Source organism: Malus domestica, chromosome 05 (assembly GCF_042453785.1).
Source record: "Malus domestica chromosome 05, GDT2T_hap1".
NCBI classification, from domain to species: domain Eukaryota; kingdom Viridiplantae; phylum Streptophyta; class Magnoliopsida; order Rosales; family Rosaceae; genus Malus; species Malus domestica.
In genome coordinates this window covers 8,686,481-8,705,490 of record NC_091665.1, presented here as the reverse complement: position 1 = coordinate 8,705,490, position 19,010 = coordinate 8,686,481, and the positions used below count along the sequence as shown (strand labels likewise).

At 38.6% G+C, this 19,010-nt stretch overlaps 1 protein-coding gene across 1 annotated transcript; it reads right to left on the bottom strand.

Moving 5' to 3' along the window:
- Nucleotides 1-6,314: 6,314 nt before the first annotated feature.
- LOC103436563 (dynamin-related protein 3A-like) lies at nt 6,315-17,431 on the bottom strand. The gene is made up of 20 exons (XM_008375001.4): nt 16,884-17,431; nt 15,913-16,195; nt 15,808-15,836; nt 15,593-15,694; nt 15,240-15,308; nt 15,092-15,151; nt 14,725-14,838; nt 14,334-14,382; nt 14,069-14,178; nt 13,101-13,193; nt 12,820-12,912; nt 12,595-12,732; nt 11,934-12,047; nt 11,742-11,837; nt 9,215-9,269; nt 8,843-8,991; nt 8,581-8,727; nt 8,031-8,083; nt 7,815-7,914; nt 6,315-7,052 (listed from the first exon to the last, which is right to left on the bottom strand). Exons 1-20 carry the CDS (start codon nt 17,262-17,264, stop codon nt 6,777-6,779), a joined length of 2,511 nt encoding a protein of 836 aa, XP_008373223.1. The 5' UTR covers nt 17,265-17,431; the 3' UTR covers nt 6,315-6,776.
- Nucleotides 17,432-19,010: the final 1,579 nt, after the last annotated feature.

The following is a 19,010-nucleotide window of genomic DNA, read 5'->3' as shown; positions in this document are numbered from 1 at the left end:
ATTCTCCCTCAAACAGTTTGAAGGTTAGAGATCCCTTGTTGCGCATTCACTTGCCTCCATGGCTAAGTGGCTTGACCCCAACGATGTCGTGGGCACCCCGAGGGGGTGACTTTGACATAATCAAAGATCAAGGACTTAACCACAAGACAACTGTGATGACTCAGGTCAAAGGACTAATTTGCATTATCCCAAACATGAGTTCTCATGTGACATGAGTATGAGAACTCTTCGTTGATCACGTTCAGTGAACTCATTCTCTACTGAGCACCTACGTACTTGTCTTGATGTCACACACACCAATGACTCGAGACTAGTCACTCTCCCTGAGAGAAGACATAGCACGTACCGATCTTGACGGACTGTCAATGCCCAATTGGCAATCCTATGATCAGGAACATTTAGGATGTGTCTACGAAAGGATGGTCTCATGAATCTAACTTCATTAGATTACATTCTTCCAATCACATATTCCTTGGACTTTATCGTTTAAGCATATAACATTTATATGAGACGGCTCAAACAATAATCTTTGCCCTTTATAGTTAAACTAGATTAGTTTAACATGTAAAATGTCCGTAAAGTATCATCATATGATTGGCTTTAGGGCACATTTCCAACATTACGGCCACTTAACATAACTCTCTCTCTTTCCCTTCTTTCTCACGGCACCCATATACACGTACCATACCCTTACCCTCACCATCCGTACAACCCTTAGACCACCCGCGCAGAAACCCATCAAAACCTCACGGATCAAGCATAAGGATAACATCTTCGTGCTCTTCTCAACTTCACAAACTGAGGTTCCTTTTTCTCAATGAAAGGACGTGTAGAACTCGAGAGACCCGAGCTTCGGCGAGGGGTCCAATTTCCTCCGACGTGATCGTGAGGGATTTAGTTGGTTTTGAATTCAAGAAGGTACTCATCTAACTTCCCTAGCATTTTGGAATAATTTTGGAGTGGTTTGAACGTTGGATCACTTAGGGTCGTGAAGTTGCAGGTTTAGCAGGAGGTTTCGAAGGTTATTCTGACCACTTTCTGTCGGTTTTAGGACCTCAAATAGGTAAGATTGTGTTCTTCTAGTTGAGTGCTTCAAATCCATATAAAATTTGTGAAATTTGGTTGAGAAATGAAGTAGTTATAAGCTTTAGAAATTTTTCCAGAAGCTGGCGACCGGTGACTGATTTTGGCGAAGCCACCAAAGAAGGAAGAAAATATTCCATCAACTTTGACGGAATATACTGACGGCGTCATGTAACTTCGTTAGTTTTTAAACATAATATTCTACTATTTAACGGAATATTCCTTAACGCCGTTAGGGATTCCGTCAATGTGCCAAGCAAGTGGTTGCACGTGCGGCCATGCCTTGGCTGGCGCATGAGGACACGTAAGACGTCAGGAAATTAATCTAAAAATATGGGGGTGTTCATGTTGTTGAGTAGATCATGTTGGTATATTCAAACACCTCATTTGAGCAACATATGAGAAGTTATTCTTAAGGTTTGTGTATGTGCTTTAAAATTAATGTAAAATTAGTTATTTCGCATATAGGTAAGATGTACCCTGAGGACGAGCGTGGACAAGCGAGGCTAGGGGGCTACGATCCTGCTACTTATCAGTGAGTGGGCATTTTCTTTATATATATATGTGTGTGTGTGTGTGTGTGTGTGTGTGTGTGTGTGTGTGTGTGTGTGTGTGTGTGATATGGTTTCCAGAACATTCTCTTAAAATGGTTTATGCTTTGAATGCCATGTCGTAATAAGTTGCACTTTGAGTATTGCACTGTTATACTTGTGAATTAGATTGTGTAATATTGTGGAGACTCAGGTAAGCTTCATGTGAGTATGATGTGACTGAATGGGTTGTGTTGCATTGGTATGCATACATTTATTTAGAGCTCATCAGGGCTGCACCCGATATTAGTGTTCCCGCCCGAGGATTAGAGCACAGCTTTCACGTGATCGTTCACCTCCCGCACCACACGCTCACCTTGAATCCAAGTCTGGTGCTAGCCTATCATACAGACCACAATAGGTGGTTCCGACTCATAGGTGACCCGTGATTTATCGCACAGCCTTCACGTGATCGTAGCACTTGAGCATACATATTTATACCTAGCATGTCATACAGGTCACATCAACTGACTCCGACTCGTGTGCTAGGCTAGGTTGATGAGCTATAGTCCAATCGTACAGGTCACATTAGGTGACTCCGACTAACATGTTATTTTACATTGATTATACACCTGGCTTACAAGATTTATACTCTATGGCATGGCATATTTTGGGTTTCACTGCCCTTGTGTGTTGTTTTATATATATGTAGTACTATTTTCTAGAAACTATACGGGTTTTACAATGAGGGGTTATTATGTTCAGAAAAGATAAATGTGTTTTCAAACGTTTTGTTTTTGCTCACTCACCCTTCTGTTTTGCGCCCCTCCAAATTCTAGGTAGTTGATCGTCTTTGGTGGCTCACGAGGACTTCACAGCGGTTCTGACATATCCATAAATAAGTATAGATCTTCTCCATGTTTTGTATAATTAGCACTTAATTGGTTTGACTATGTTGTTGGATTGCCTATGCTCTGAATACTTGTATTTGGTACTTGACCACTTTCATGCACTTATTTATTATCACTAGTTAGATTAGCTTAGGTTGGTTTTCATTTATTCGCATTTTCTTATTATCGTTTACACTTTTGTTGCACACTTGGCTACGTCACCCTCACGTGACAGCCAACTAATTATGAAAATTTGTAAGGAATTTATAAAAATTTGTGAAATGCGTAAAAAAATTATGAAAATTATGTGTGAAATTGCAGGAGATTTATGAAAATTTGTGAAATTTGTAGGAAATATTTAAATTTGGTAAAATTTTAGATCCTTGACACCGTGCTTAAGATCCCCATCACCATGCTTCATCTACTTCTTAGCAGTACAACAGATTGGCCCACAACTTTGGGACCGTAGTATGGACCTATTGCCCTTTGAAGTGGGAAGCCTTGAGAGCAATGCCGGAGGATAAGAAGAAGGGATGTTGCCTTTTTTGGCAACTTATGGAAAAGCTATGGAGGGGGATCCAAGAAGATTCAATGGAGAAAGCTACGAGGATGTTCCATGAAGATTCAACGAGGACAAGACAAGGTTCTAAGGAGCATAGGAGCATCTTAGAGAGGCCATTACATTGGCTCAAAATGGAATACATCTCTCTCCCTTCCACTTGTTTAACAATGATTTAATTTGATACATCAACCATTAGGCTTGTGCATCTTAAAGGGGATTTACTTCTGATTAGTAATTTTTTAATGCTTCTATTGCTTTGCTTTAACCTAGTGATCTTTCCCGTTTATTGTATTAGCTTTGACTAATCATCTTGGCATTATTCTGGAAGATCTTTTCCAAAGATTGAGTTTCAGGGCATTATTCTGGAATATTTTATTTTCTAAAGATTGAGTTTCAGGCATATCGCCAACGGTATTTTTCTGCAAATAGGTCTGACGTGGCCTAGTTCCTCACATTGACAACAAGTAGGAACAAACTTTATTTCAATTGAAGAAGTGGTTCCAAGTGAGATAGACTGAGAACTCTTCACAAACCTTGTTCCTGCTAGTGCATCAGTTGAGCACTCACCATCAAAATCAAGTTCACTTTTATGACCACATGGTTTACCCAACTTCAGCATTTTGTCAACTTTTTCAGCACCAATAGTGAGTTTGAACAATTTTATTTTTCTGCCTCTTGCAAATCTCCCAACAGTTTCTCTTTGCTTTCATAAATAAAGATGCAACTTTCCTCAAGTGATTCTACCTGAGTAGATAGCTCATCACTCAGCAAAACATGATCAATGATTTTTTATTTCAAGTAGAGCAATTTTTTCATCCTGCACTTTCCTTGCATTTCTAAGACTGTCATTCTCAGCCTGCAACTCCCTTGTCCCTTCTATCCAACTCAATGTTTTCTTTTTTTGTGGTACAAGCCAAGTGAACCATCCTATCATATTTGGTGCACAGCTTAAAGTAGGGAACCATTGTGTGATTTTTAGGGAACACTTCATCATCAGCCGAGAAATCCTCCAAAGTAGCATCGAGAAACTCTGTATTTGATTCTATATCACTGAATAATTCTTCTATAACGGTAACTAGATCAACAGTCCGTTCTTCATCATCTGTTGAGCAATGAAGGTGGTGAGACTTTTCACTATCACTTTCTTCCCAAGTTTTTTCATGACCTTGTCCTTTCTAGCTGACCATATTCTATTATTTGCACAAGTAACCGTTAGATGTCCAATGCGACCACAGGTAAAACGTTTTCTATCTGAAAATTTGAATTGCTTCTTCTCATTGAATCTTCTTCCTTCAATCTGGCCTCAAGGATCTTTGAAGTGTTGTCATTCCTTCGGCAATCTCTCTCTTTGTCTTTGAGAATCCTCCTGAAATTTTTAATAAACAGTGTCTAGTCTTCCTCAAGATCTTCAGTCAACTTTGGTTGTTGCAGACTGATCTTTTGTGCCATTCGGAGCAATGTTTCTGTTCGGACAAAGATTTCTCTAGAAAAGGCTCTTTGGACCTCAGCACAGCTCCCCAAAGGATTGGCACTTTGGAAGTATGTGTTTGGTAGTCAAGCTCTTGCTTGCCTTGTGTGCTGTAACAAGAGCTTGAAGTTAGTTCTGAAATGTGTCTTTGTGGGGTCTTAAGTGTAGGCCTTGACGCTCGAAATCAAAACTAACTAAATGCTTAGGCGTGCCACTGCTATCTCAGTATAGCAAATGTAAAACAAGTGTGTTTTAAGTTAATTACTTGCGCCCCAAGTTACTCAAACTTCTTGTTACCAAAGGATTATCACAGATGGGTTAAGTCTGTATTAAGTTCTTTTTCTTGCCTTATAAACAAGGACTTTTAGTTCATGATCTTGTATGTTTGAATGGAGGGAGTCCAAAGCCCCTTAAGTCATTTGTTTGGTTCCAAATTGCTCTTAATGAAAACATATCCATTAAGTTAACCAGATCCAGATGCAAATGGAACTTTTAAAATAGGAAAACAAGTGGAAATAACTTGAATACATGTTGGAGAATGAATTAAGTAATAGATCTATGAATTCTGAGAACAAAAAAAGAGATTCGGGCAAGATTTCACCTTGTCTGGCAAGGTTGAACCTCTTGCAGCCACTTCTCTTTCAGTTTACAGGGGTTGTATGCTAAAAGGGATGGATGGTAAACAGGTTTACATGAAGGAATCAATACTACAACGCTAAGGGAAGTAGCATAGCTTTTATACTAGACAAAAGATAGCTTTTGTAATTCAACTATTGCTAAAAAGACTGAATCTCGGTTGATTTCAGTTTGAAGGGTACGAACTGACTTGAGAGCAAAGTTTGTATGCTTGTTTGTTTGATTGATTGAGTGTACTTGTCTCTGTTGTCTCATCTTCTTTTACAAGGCGATTTGGCCCGAGGGTCAAGGCATTGCTCTTGCCTGAAAGCTCTTGGAAGGTAGTGAGTCATCAGTTTTTTTACTTATAATGCCACTGGAAAGTGTTTTTTTGGCTAATAGTAGGTTAGCCTTCATCACTTGTCACTTCAATTATGGACACGTGGCTTGTGTCTTGGCTGAGAAGGTTTCAGTTTGCTCATGGGCTTGATGTTGGTGCTTCGGGCAAGTCTTCCTTTAATTTGGCACCCTTGGGCTTTCCTTCATTCGAGCCCAATATTCAAATATTAACCCAAACAGTTTCTTGCTCCTTTTAGAGTATCCTTCTTCAATCTCAAGTTTCATCTCAAAAGCTTTCAGTTTTCCCACCACCATGCCAAAACTGATTTCTTCTAACCTTTCAAAGGACTTTGAAAAATACTCAGTTTCATTCACCGTTCTTTAAACTTTGAGAGGATAACCCGCAACTTCAAAGTTCTCACTTGTTTGTCTCCCTCATGCACCACTTTCAATTTTTTTTTCACGCTTCATTAATTTCACTTAGACATCAAAATGACCTCTCAGCTTCGGCTGAGAGGATGATGGTGACAGAGCCGGGTGAGGTGCGAATGGCAGTTCTCGGCTTCCGCCATGTTGAAGATGTGGGTGTCGTGGGTCAATTTGGAGAGAATTACAGAGATGGAGATAGTGAGGGCTGTATAACTGCTAAGTCCGCGTGAGAATTTAGACTGAGATATACAATTACGAGCCACTCAATGTTGTAGCTGACAAAACGAGTTCTACGAGCGGGTTTTAATTCCAGACGTTCAATCCCATCCCACAGCTGCAGCTTTGCGAGCCACTCAATGTCCGATTTGATTCGAGTCAATATACAATTACGCAACAAATTGGCATCCACCATCACTAACTTTCACCTTGTTAAAAAAACAAACAAAACAACACAAATGGTTGTCGCGGTCCACATTATTTTGAAACAAAAACCAAAATATTTGTATATGCGTATCTAAGAGTGAGGAGTTGAGAGAACCATCTATGTCAAAAATAGGTAAGCGAGACAGGACCCTGTTACTCTTGGGTCCTAGTTAAGAAACAAAAATATTACAATCAACAACAATCGTCTGCCTTCTATACTATTATATATAAATAAACGGGTCGAGAAATATGCAGAGGAAACAGCAATGCCTGCTACCCCCGATTTTGCACAACTCATCAGTTGGAACAAAATACCAACTCCCCGACAGTCTGCCTACTCAAGGTGAACTTCCAATCACCTACAGAATCGGAAGAGCAATCAAATGAATATAATGCTTCGACAATACAAAAAAGACTTGCACTGTTACTCGAACCGCTTATGGATCAACAGTTGGATATAGACCAGGCATGTACATGCGTCCACTTCCATTTGAATCCGCATTAGAATAAAATGGCGAGTGAAGCTCCCCCGAGTGAGACGACTTTCTAGACTTTGTATTCTTAGGTGAAGAGGAGTAGGAATCATGTGAACTACTTGTATTATACAGTGATGATGTTGGCAAGCCATGGATCTTTGGCAACCCTGTTGGATCAGCACCCAAAGAATAACCTTTTTCAACTGTGTCAGCTTCCAAAGGCAGTTCATCTAACGTCTACAAACAAAAGAAAAACAGTGAGTACCAAGTACTAAACTGAGCACTTCCTGCTGTATAATCTAAAAGCAGTAAATTCTTTTTCCATGCTGAAAAGAATCATCATTTAATTAATGACACAAAAGAGTTCACCGTCAACAAGTAGTTCACCAAAAAGATATAATCTCAAAAATAACTACCAGAAATGAAACATATTAACCTCCACGTAGAACAAGAGCCAAAATGCTCAGCCATCTACCAAACACACCCTTCCAATCCAGTAAAGTAGCACAGATTGCAGATATGCTGTGCCACATTTCATAAATATTTACTTTTGAATTTAAAATATACTCAGCGACTGATACTTGTTACAAAGCAAAGCAGACGTAGTAATCTAAAGGGATACCTTGTTTGAGGTCACAAATTATCTTAATCAACATTTGTGTTTTCAAGGAGAGGTTGACGAGGAGAAATTTAACAAGTCGTATTGATCTTAGAGAGAAAAATTGTTTTTATTGGCTTCAAAGTTGAAGAGGAAATTTGTTTTCATTAAACCTATATTAGAAAATGAACTGTCCTATGCCAAAATATGAAATTATTTGCTGACATGAATCAAATTTCCTAAAATCCCATACTGCTTTTCCCAGATTGACTCAATTTGTCGTCCGCATTTAATTGGGATTATTTGCACATACCAATGTACGGAATGTGCACAGATAAAGCAGAGCCTCTACTTCCATGGAGTTCCAGGTGGAGTTGTTTATAAGCAAAGAAAAAACATACCCGGAAAGCCTGTTGCAGAACTCGGAGGGTTTCCCGGGTTCGCTTTCTTTTCATTGCTACTTCATCTGGCTCCTGCAGCATCTCTTCAAACAGGTTCTCACTGTTTGGGATCGTAAAAACCAAACCATCGATCAATCAACAGTCAATACAGGAAACTAGTAAATGGCATAAGATATACACAGCAAATGTAAAATTGGCAGATGCTTTTTCTGTTACCGGTAAAGCTTCTTAATGAAGACGTTGTGCAGCTCACGCTTTGTATGATTCACCTAAGTACATATTGATGACGAAAATAGTTACTCTATGAAATGCTCAGAACTCAATTTAGATCACACAACTGATAATGAGTTTAATCATGCAAATCAATTTTGGGAAGATAATACATATATTTTTATGGCTTAAAAAAGCACTAACTTCATATACTTTCATAGAATAAAATAGTACAAGAATATATGTAAGGCGGACGGGAAAACAAATACATACATATATACACAAGGCTCCAAATGTGGGTATAATAAAGGAAGCATTTAGATTTGAAAGGTTGCAAGAAAATAGTTTAAGTTTCACCATTGTATAAGTTTTACATCCCACATTAAATGTAAATCAATTCTACCACTTGTACCTCATAGGTACTTGACTAACACAAAACTACACTATTATACCTTTCTAAGAATATGAATAAGAAAACATTGGGGAAAAAAAAGGAAAAGAAAAAAAGACGCAACATGAAAAGTAAATAGCTTGCATCCATGAAAGTCGATATTACCAGGAAGTGCATTATTGCTTTTGGTACAGAATCCTCTATATTCTTCCTGACAATGTCATAGTAAGATCTTAATAGGAGTTTTGTGACTGCAATTTCAATTGTCTCCTGCTCTGAGTGGCTCTCTGTGGGCCTCAATATAGTTGGGGGCTGAAAGAAGGGTAACAAGTTAGGAAAACACAGAAATATAAAATACTGTGATATTTAAAATAGAATTACAAGATAAAGCCCACAGGCAAATTCAATATTGAAAATGACAAAATACCTCGCTTAAATGGATCATTGAGACTGCTTGTTCAATGTTATTAATAGGTTCATTATATGGCTTGTTTATTAAGCTCTCTTTAGCTGGTGTGCGGTTATCATTCCCACCAAAAATTGAAGAAATCCCCCAACTTGAACCAGTTGAACCTCCTAATTAATTGCAAAAGATGACAAAGGAAAACACATTGAATTCCATCATTTCATGTGAATTCCAACATGAAATCACGCATTGATACACACAAAAGCACATGCACAAGGCCTTATCAACCCACCAAGAAGACAACATACATATTATACATATTGTTGAATTCATCCTTTAGGGTCAACATGTCACCATACATCACCAAAAATATTAAAAATGAAATTGTGTTACCTAATATATTCCCAGATGATGCAACTCTTTCATTGTCTGCCACAGGTCGTGCACCCTGTCAGTCATCCATACAAAATCATAAATACAATTAGACAAGCCGAGATTTACCAGTTTTTCAATGGTGAAGGCAAAAGGCAAGGCATTTGGTTCTTGCTATGTCATGGAAGCCTCGATGTATCAATACAATAGCCTTTTAGAACTTGATTTATAATAACGAAAAAAATATAAAATATAGATTTGTAAATATAAGTTATTGTAAAAATAACCCCCTACATTTTATTACGCTCCCACTATGTTGTTGATTACAACTTGGTACAAGTTCATGAGATACTTCTATAATAAGTCTTTAAAATAATTCTATTAGTATTAGTATCATAATAAATAGTATATCGACTCTCTCTATTTACTGGAGTTTGTATTTGTTATATTTTGTTGATTTGTGAAAAATAAAAAAATAAAAAAAAATTAATACAGAGCATATGCCATGTTTCCTTGTGGGAGCCACATACTAAATGATGTATAGAGTTGGGCAGCTGAAATTTGATGGCTTAGTGGAAGCGAAAACACATAACTGAAAAGAAACAAAAATAAAAGGATAACTGGAATCACTCCAGGGGCCTCTCACCCGTTCTTGGCCTCATACCAAGTTCTTGGCCTAGCACCAAGTTCTTGGCCTCATACCAAGAATTGGAATTTGGAATTGCTCCACATAAACTCCTAAAAATGGGGTGACCCCAAGCCAACAAGGCTCCCTGCTTTGCAAGGGTGTGGGAAAGTATTCTACACAGCCTTACCCTTGCTTTGCAAAGAGGCTGTTTCCACGACTCGAACTTGTGGCCTTTCAGTCACAAAAGAGCAACCTTTCTGTTGCACCAAATAAACTCCTAGTCTCCTATTGCAGGAAATTTAACTCAAACTTTTATTCATAAACTCATCTGTGCTCTATGACTAAGGGGGGTTTTATAGATCCTTAAAACATAAAAAACGCAGAAAGATAAAATTAATCTAGGAAAGAAATCCTAATCCAAAATAGAATAGGAGATTAACCAAATCCTTCTAGAAACGGTGGTAGAGCTCCGCTCCTGCAATTGGGTCGTTGCGACAGGTTGGATGTCTAATTGTCCAGGTGGTAATGATAGTATCTTGTACCTGGACCAATGGCTCACTTTTTCTAAGTAATGGGGAAGAGGACCGAAACATGCCACTGAAAGACTACTGAGACAAAGATAGGCTGTCATTGTCAAGAACGTAGAGGAGGTAGGATGGGCAGTTGGTCAAATCTAGTATGGATCGTACATGGACGGTAGTTGGAGTCAACGGCTCTCCTAGGGTTCCCTCATCTGGGATCCCTAGGGAAGAGGATCAAGTTGGCCATAGAACTAGGGAACTAATAATAAAATCCTGCTCCAAAAGTTTTAATCCAGTCCTAAAAGGACTTGAATTGTCTTCTTTCGCTTTTTAACCCTTACAATAATAAAGCCTAAAAACTTCTTGTTGTCTCTAAAGGAAACATGGAAGTTGCAAGTATTCAAAAGCCTAAAAACCTAAAAACTTCCATTATCACCAACCATGCATGTGTGGGAAGATAGATGTTCTTCTCCAATCATCATTATTCTTAGGGTGAGTTAATGTGTATCTCACCACCGACATCCTTGGTTGAGCAGTCTCTTCAAATTCATCGTCGGTATGGGATGGAATTTCAGGTTCATAAACTTCTTCCTCCATCAAATGCCTTTTGAATACTTGATGCCAACACATTTTTAGGTTGCTCCTCTGTGGGACAAAGGAGAGCAAAATGTCCATAACCTTTACATTAGTTAAACCTTTGAACTCCACCTTCTTGTGTATCAGATTGTGCTCCCTTTCCCTTCTGAATCTTCATTGAATCTGAATCTTCATAGAACCTGATGTATTGAGATCCTTAGAAACTAGATCAGGTGTTGTTCCATGATCATTGTAACTAAGAAAGTCAGTCTTAAAACCATTACTTCAAATTACACACTCTAAACAACTTGATAAGCCCTCTTTAAAAAAATCACTTCATGAGGAATCAATTCTGAGAAAGCGGCACTAGTTGATCCTCTCTTACACACATCGCAACATCTATTCTTCAAATTTAGCATTCAGCAACTGGCACACTTTTTTGTCGAAGAACTTGCCACTGATCCAATAAGTGTTGTTGATAAGATAAAGGAACATATTTTTCCTTTAATCAATTTTTCTTCTTGCCCTGTTCTTTCTACTTATCGTTCAACATTGGTCCCGAATAAGTTAGCTTGACCCACCAACTTATACTTGGCAAACTTAACTTTCAGATTCAGACATTTCATAACATTCGAAATAGTGGTCCCTGGCAGCTAACCAATCAAGGAAAGCTTTAGGATTCAGCTCACCATTGAAAACATTGATAGTGATTAATGATAGTAAATTTAGCATTTTTTTCTAGTTTCTACACATGCAACTGTGATAACTATAGAAATAGGGCTTTGCAATAATGAACCTCAAATGAGGGGCAACTTTCCCATACCTGTTCAGGCACCATTCCATTTACTGGTCTGGCAAGAAATGTTCTAGATTTCAAACTTCTTTCAGATGTTGGTGCCTTATCAGAATCTACACCATCCTAATTCACAAAACAGAAATAAAAGACATAATTAAAAAACACAAAAATTAGACCGACTGACTGCAATGAAAAAAATTATACATCTAATGCATATACCTTTTGCCTTGAAAGAGGCAGTGGTATCCGAGATGATTTCACCTGTTGCAATGCAACCTCCACAGCCTTACTCCCACCAACAAAATTTGCATGTGAAGTATTGATGTAGTCCATCTGCAAATTGAATTACAATAAGACCCAAATATACTCGCAAAATACATGAGACGGAAGAAACAATTACAGATGCTCTGACAGGTTCTAAAGTTGCTATAGTTCAAATCTGTATTAAAGCAAAGGATCCTTATTGGGATCCAACATGCTCATTATAATTCGTTTATGAGAAACTAAATTTTACCAAAGAGTTAAAAACTTCATACAAAACATAGTAGCAGAACTTGAAAAGCTACTCTCAAAGAAGACCAAAACACCCTCTTACAATGTAGTACAACTCCAACAGCTATCCTACAGCAGCTCCCCAATTTATTAATGTGAAGCCCATAATGATTCCCTAAACTTCACTTTTCCCAATAGTTCTATATGCCCAAGAAACTATTTCAGAAGGCTGGTTTACCCAACAAAACTGTGACCAGCAGTTTTCAATTCATGGAGAGGTTACTAAAAAAAATTCAAACAATGTCGATCAATACCTCATTTGAAGGCTTTCAAACAAAATTCAAATAATGCACCACCACTATAATGCAAAGTATCTTAACCACCATACCTCCATCTCAATAATATGCCCAATCATTGTCTCAGAGGGTTCAAGGCCTTCCCGCAGGAAGTTCCCTATGACTTCATCCATCCGCCTTCTTAGAATAGGGAATCGCTGCAATTCACTTACTAGGCAGCGATGGCTAATCTGAACAGAAAACAATATTATTTGGAAACAGAATTGAATGTGTATAACCAAGAAAACAAATAAAAATCCAAGTTACACTTTTTCTACCTTCATCAACTCGTCATATATGAACCTAGCGCACTGAAGGCTTGGATCTAACAAGCGAGCTATTTGCCTCCGGACAAGATTTTCAAAAGGAACCTATATGCATGAAGTAAAAATGACTCACTTGATCAACGGAGAAAGGACACATAAATCAAAGAAAAGACTTAAAGAAAGAAAGGACATGTTAATATAAAAAATTAAATTAAAAAAAAAAGTCTGCCTCTAAATCATAAGTACGGAATTTAACAAAAGAAAGCAGAAAGTGAGAAAGGAATAAGACCTACTTCTGGTACAAATAATGCAGATCTAGGACCGGTGGCATTTTGAATGGCAGTTCGAATGTCATCATCTGTAAGATCCTCACATGGATCCACCTCCTACAAATGAAATCAATTCATATCATTTAATGATGGCAAAGCTTATAAAGGTGACTGCTATTCCAACCACAAAACAACTTAGGAAGAGGGAAAGACTGAACAACAGTCATTTAGCTTTTAAACCTCATCATACCATACTTCTCTATAACCAGATCTGACATTTTAAACTCTATAAAAATGCACACACAAATATACTTCAAAATTTGTGAAAAGGGACAAAGGCCATATTTTTTTCATCATAAAGAAACTTAAATTGCAACAATTTAACAGTTAAGTTACCCTTTATCCATGTAGAAAGACAGCTAAAAATGAAAATAAAAAAATAAAACGAGCACACTTGCATTAATTTGAATTTTAAGCACCCATGTATCCATGTAACATTGAACAGTCACACCAGTGTACACATTGAGAAAATCTGCTTACGCTTTTAAAGATTTTAAAAGTTATCATTCTCACAATAACAAACCAGAAAATTACTCCATTTAATTGGTGAAGAGAAAGATAGTATAATTTTTATATTGCAATCTGTGTGCTCTCAACTGTCCAAATGGACCAATAAGCCATATTGGCATACAAATTGAAACATAGAACAGATTTCTTAAAAAGTGATATGATTGAAACTACAATACAGTATGCTGTCATCTTACTGGAGATGAAGGAAATAAATCATGCTTAGGATAGAGCAATACAATTGTATTATAAGTAACATGCAACTTAAAAGCGTAATTGTTATTTGTATGCTGCTCCACTACAACAACAACAACAACAACAACAACAAAGCCTTTTCCCACTAAGTGGGGTCGGCTATATGAATCCTATATCACAGAGATTCGAGCATAAAGATCTCAGCCAGATATGTATCACAAAGTTCAAACCTCCAAACTCTTGACAAAGATATTTTGAAAAATATAGTGAATTCGCGCTCCACCAGAAAGCTCAGTTGTTGACATTTCTTCATTTTTCCCCTCGACCATTGTAGAAAATGCTGTTTTCAACAAGAAATTTCAGATACTGTACATCAGTTTCACATGCTACACAATACAGATGCATACAAAGGTAAAAGATACAAATTAAACGACATGATCTATAGCATTTATCAGGAAAGCCAAAAGGACACATAGCAGGTAAAACCATATTTACCTTCACAGTACTTCGAAAGAATGTTAAGAAGTAGAGCTCCCTGACCAGCCTATTGGCAACAAAAAATAAGACATGTAGTTATATATGCATAAAAAATCAGTCACGACAAAGACCACCAGAAATTAAAGTGGGTAATCTATGCATAGAATTCAAGTGTTAAAACAGTCAAGTTTACAACTCTTGTGGCATGGCAACAGTCATGGAAGTTACATCACATTTATTATATATATAGCACAGAAGATTGCATGACAGAGATTATAAGTTACTAACAAGTCATGTATCGGGGTTAGGACAGAAATCCCATAACCTCAAGATATTACAACATAAAATTTAATCGTACAATACTATAATCCATATTGATCGCTCTAGTTTTAACTAACAATAAGCGCACCTTTGATTCTGTGATTTCCCCGTAACTGGCATGCTCCTTGGCAACAGTAACTAGTGTAGAGCTTATGCGTGATTTGAGCCCCGGAAGTACAGCCTTAATATGTTGCACCAGAATCTGCAAATAAATTACTAAGGTTAAGTCCATAAGCCATCTGCATTAATATAGCAACCTCCACCCAGAACGGCCCAAATTACAAAGAAAATGCCAGATAATCACAATAGTCTAAGCGGATTGAATGGATATGTGTGTCTGTCTGTCAAATGAACAGCATCAGAGCCAGTGAGATGAGAGAAACCTGTGTATACATGCAGTTGTATAACAGTTGCAAACATGAGACAAGTTTGTAAGAGTTCAAAAAATGTTAGACCTGGTTCAACTTCTTTGCCAACTGAGGGACACCACAGCGATCAGCTAGACCATTATATACCTACATCATCATATGAAAATTTCTATTTACAAGAGTTTCTAAATCCATGCCAACAGATAAAAATAATTCCAAGGAAGAGTAAGCATACTGGGCGGCTGCGGAAAAATTTCTCCTCAGCCACAAGAGCATCCTTAATACTTCGGTTCATCATAATATCCTGTTCCAAGGACACCCTTATCAGAAACCTTTCAAATTAGTTTCCTAATTTGATAATCCATATGTGCATATACACAAGAAAGCCAACACCAAATTAAAATACCTGTTAGGTATGACTTTGACAGGATCAAAGGAACAAAAAGGGAGGAATAGCAAAAAAAGTGTGAATCCTTAACAACGATTTCTATATTTTTGTTCCACAGCACTAAACTATCATTTAAGCTTACCACGATCTCACATGCAGCAGAAAATAAACAAACTTCTATGAAGTTTAAGATAAAGTACCTCCTGACTACGATTCACAACACCTACATAACCAAGTCTCAGGGGAATCACTTTTCCAAGCAACAGATTACGGGCATCAGTACCTCTATCCATTATATCCAACTGAAGTCATTAAAACATGAGCCAAAACCATATCAGCACAAAATAAACATCTTGCAAATGTGTCGATGAATTAAACCTGTAAAAGAAATCTAGGGTAAAAATAAAAATCACACCTTTGTGATTACTCCTATGGTCCGTAGACCTATCAATAGGAAATTGCACGCACTAGTTAGATACAATTTAACCAGGAATACCAAATGCAGAAGAGCAGAAATTACCATCAGGATCAGCATTTCCTGCAATCTGAAGAGCATCTGAGTTTGCTAAGTCAGAATTTGCTGCTGTAACAGCAAGAATTAAACAAGTTGGAATTTTGATGTATGACATGATCATCGTCCTAATTCTTGCTTCGATATCAGAGGGTTGGTCACCAACAGGAACCTTTGTTATACCAGGTAGATCTACTAGAGTGATATCAAGAACATTTGGTGAAAATATTTTCAAGCGTATCTGCTTGTCTGTGACACCTTTATTCCCCCCTGCCTCTCTCTCTGTCTCGGCCTATGTCAATAGAAATTTATTTAGCAGCAGAAGACCAAGTGTAAATATATATGTGTGTGTGGGTGTGTACATAACTTAATACTTCAATTCACAAATGCACATCAACGGTTACATGTTTCACTTCAATTTCTATAAGAATACATATCGAAAACTAAATAATATAAATGAAAGCATAACTCAATTATATTATAGCCACACTTGGGTATGTAGAAGTAAATGAAAGAGAGTTCAAAAGCTAAGCAGAATCTTATAAAGCAATTTTAGTTTCTCAGCACCTTAATGTCAAAACTCAAAAAAGTAGGAATTATTGGAATAACATTTTGGTGGCAGAATGAAGGTAAGGGTTAGAGTCAGAAAAAGAAGCGAACTTTCTGGTAAAACTTTCAATTTGAGGGGCTACATTTAAGTAAAAAATTCCATTTCTATGGTGGCATTTTAACACTGAACTGCTGAAAAGTAATCGCTTAAACTAGTGACTGGGAAGATATGCTAAACCGATTATGTTCAGAGAATTGCACTAACTTTGCAGCCCAATAAATTTTATGGGGATCACATTTACACGCTAACATTGTTGTACGGAAAAAAGTGTATTTTTTACAATATTCAAATTCAATCAGACCGCATAACATGCTCTACTTTCCTAGGAGCAAAACAACAATACCCAGACAAGTGATCTAAAAGAGAGCACCTGAATTTCCCTCCGAATCTCGGAGAAGTCGTAGAACCGCTTCCCAGGCACGTGCAGGAACTCCCCATATTCCTCGTCAGTGCCGTCAGCATTGCGCTTAGTCTGCAAGAGCTGGAGTACGAGCGGGCGGCGGGTGCAAATTTCAGAACCACGCGGCAAGAAGTCACGGCCGACGAGGGCCTCGAGAACGCTGGACTTGCCGCTACTTTGGCTGCCAACGACGGCCACCTGAGGAAGCTCAATGGTTGATTGGGAACCGAGCTGCGCGAAGATGTCTTGGAGCTTGTTCGCTATTGGGATCACAGAGTTGCCGAGGGGGGAAGCTGAGGGTGAAGGAGACGAACCGGATTGGGGGGGTGCCACTGAGGGTTCGTCGGCCATAGTTGGATCGGATCGTGCAGGGAGGAACCGGAGGGTGACGCCCTAGGGTTTTGGAAATTTCTTGGAGAGAGGGACTAGAGAGAGAGTTTGATTTGATTATCGTGTCTCTGGAGCCTTTGAGTTTTGAGCTGTTTAGTCCTTTCTTTGCGGGAAGTTGAAAGTAAGAAGTGTGACGTACGAGGGGAGGCTGATTAATATCACTTTTTTTTTTTTTTGTCAAAGAGCACATAGTATTAAATACGAATTAAAATGTTTACATCAGACGCAAGAGTGTTAAATAACCACTCAGGCTCCAAATCATCCCAGGAATACGCACCCCCCATACCGGTGACATAAGCTGCCACAAGATGCGCGGCCTTATTACAGGCACAAGGAGTGTAACTAATCGTCAAAGAAACTACTTGTTGCTGAAGAAGATTAATATCCCACAAAATAGCGTCCATAGTTGCATCAGGTTGCAACTTTCCATGAACCATATCCACAAGAACCTTTGAATCCGTTTCCACATGAACACTATGAAAACCCCTATCCACCGCAGCCATTACAGCCAGCCGAAGAGCCTCGGCTTCCGCCATAAAGCTAGAACCGCAGAACACCTTCCCCACACCGCCAGCACCTTTAAATATACCTGCAAAATCTCTAGCAACCCACCCATATCCTCCCACACTAGTACGATTGCACCAGGCACCATCACAATTTATTTTTATCGTCCCAAACGGAGGCTTTACCCACCCATTCGCAATTGTGCCATCCCCAATGCACCCAAAACTATTGTCCGAGGAAAAATCCTCATCACATTCCACAATCTCCATCCATTGCTGCCGTAGTAACTGTAGCGCCACAGTAGGTTCCACCACAACCTTCTCAAACACCACACTATTACGGCACTTCCAAATTCGCCATAAACCACACACTACCCAACGCATAAACGTACAAGCCTCATCCAACTTGCCATATTTTGTACACAACCAAGTCCAACACTGCATAAAATCGTCACCCACCACCACGTTCACATCTAATTGAATCGGAGAGCCAAACCAAAAGACACGAGCAAAAGAACATCTGAAAAACAGATGAACCTGTGTTTCCTCCTCACAAGCACAAAACGGGCAATCCGTACTCAATCTAACCCCTCGTCTTTGCAAATTAGTGCGGACAGCAAGGATATTCCGACATCCTCTCCATATGAAATGGCGGAGTTTAGGGGGAACCTTCAAACTCCAAAGATCCCGCCAGACCAAAGCCAGAGTATCAGTCGTACTAGATTGCCCACCTCCTTTCCTCCCCAGTTCACCATTCCTGTTCATCTCTTGGGCTACCAAATATCCGGACTTCACCGAATAGACTCCATTAAGGGTATAATGCCAAATGATACGATCAACACACCCCAATCGACTCAACGGCATGCTCAGAATAATATGTGCTTCATCACCAGTAAAACACCTTTGAACGATCTCACGTTCCCAAGTTCCATCAACGGACACCAAGTCCGCAACCATCTGAGGCATTTCTGGATGTCTTGATAAAGGCCGAAAAGTTCTTGGTGTGGGCAACCAAAGATCCACAATAACCTGAATATTGCGCCCATCACCAACCCGCCATCTAATACCCGACTTCAAAATTTTCCGCCCTTGTAAAATGCCCTTCCAACCCCAAGAAGTTCCACGTCCCACTGATGCCTCAAGGAAAGATGATGTAGGATAATACTTAGCTTTAAGTACTTTAGCCAACAGAGACTCCGGAGCA

Excerpts from the sequence above, each read along its gene's own strand:
- LOC103436563 (XM_008375001.4), bottom strand. The coding sequence starts at position 17,264 with ATGGCCGACGAACCCTCAGTGGCACCCCCCCAATCCGGTTCGTCTCCT. Across the intron at positions 16,196-16,883 it reads AGATTCGGAGGGAAATTCAG|GCCGAGACAGAGAGAGAGGC; the intron begins GTGCTCTCTTTT and ends CTATTGACATAG. Across the intron at positions 13,194-14,068 it reads TCTTTGTCAAGAGTTTGGAG|GAGGTGGATCCATGTGAGGA; the intron begins GTTTGAACTTTG and ends TTTCATTTGTAG.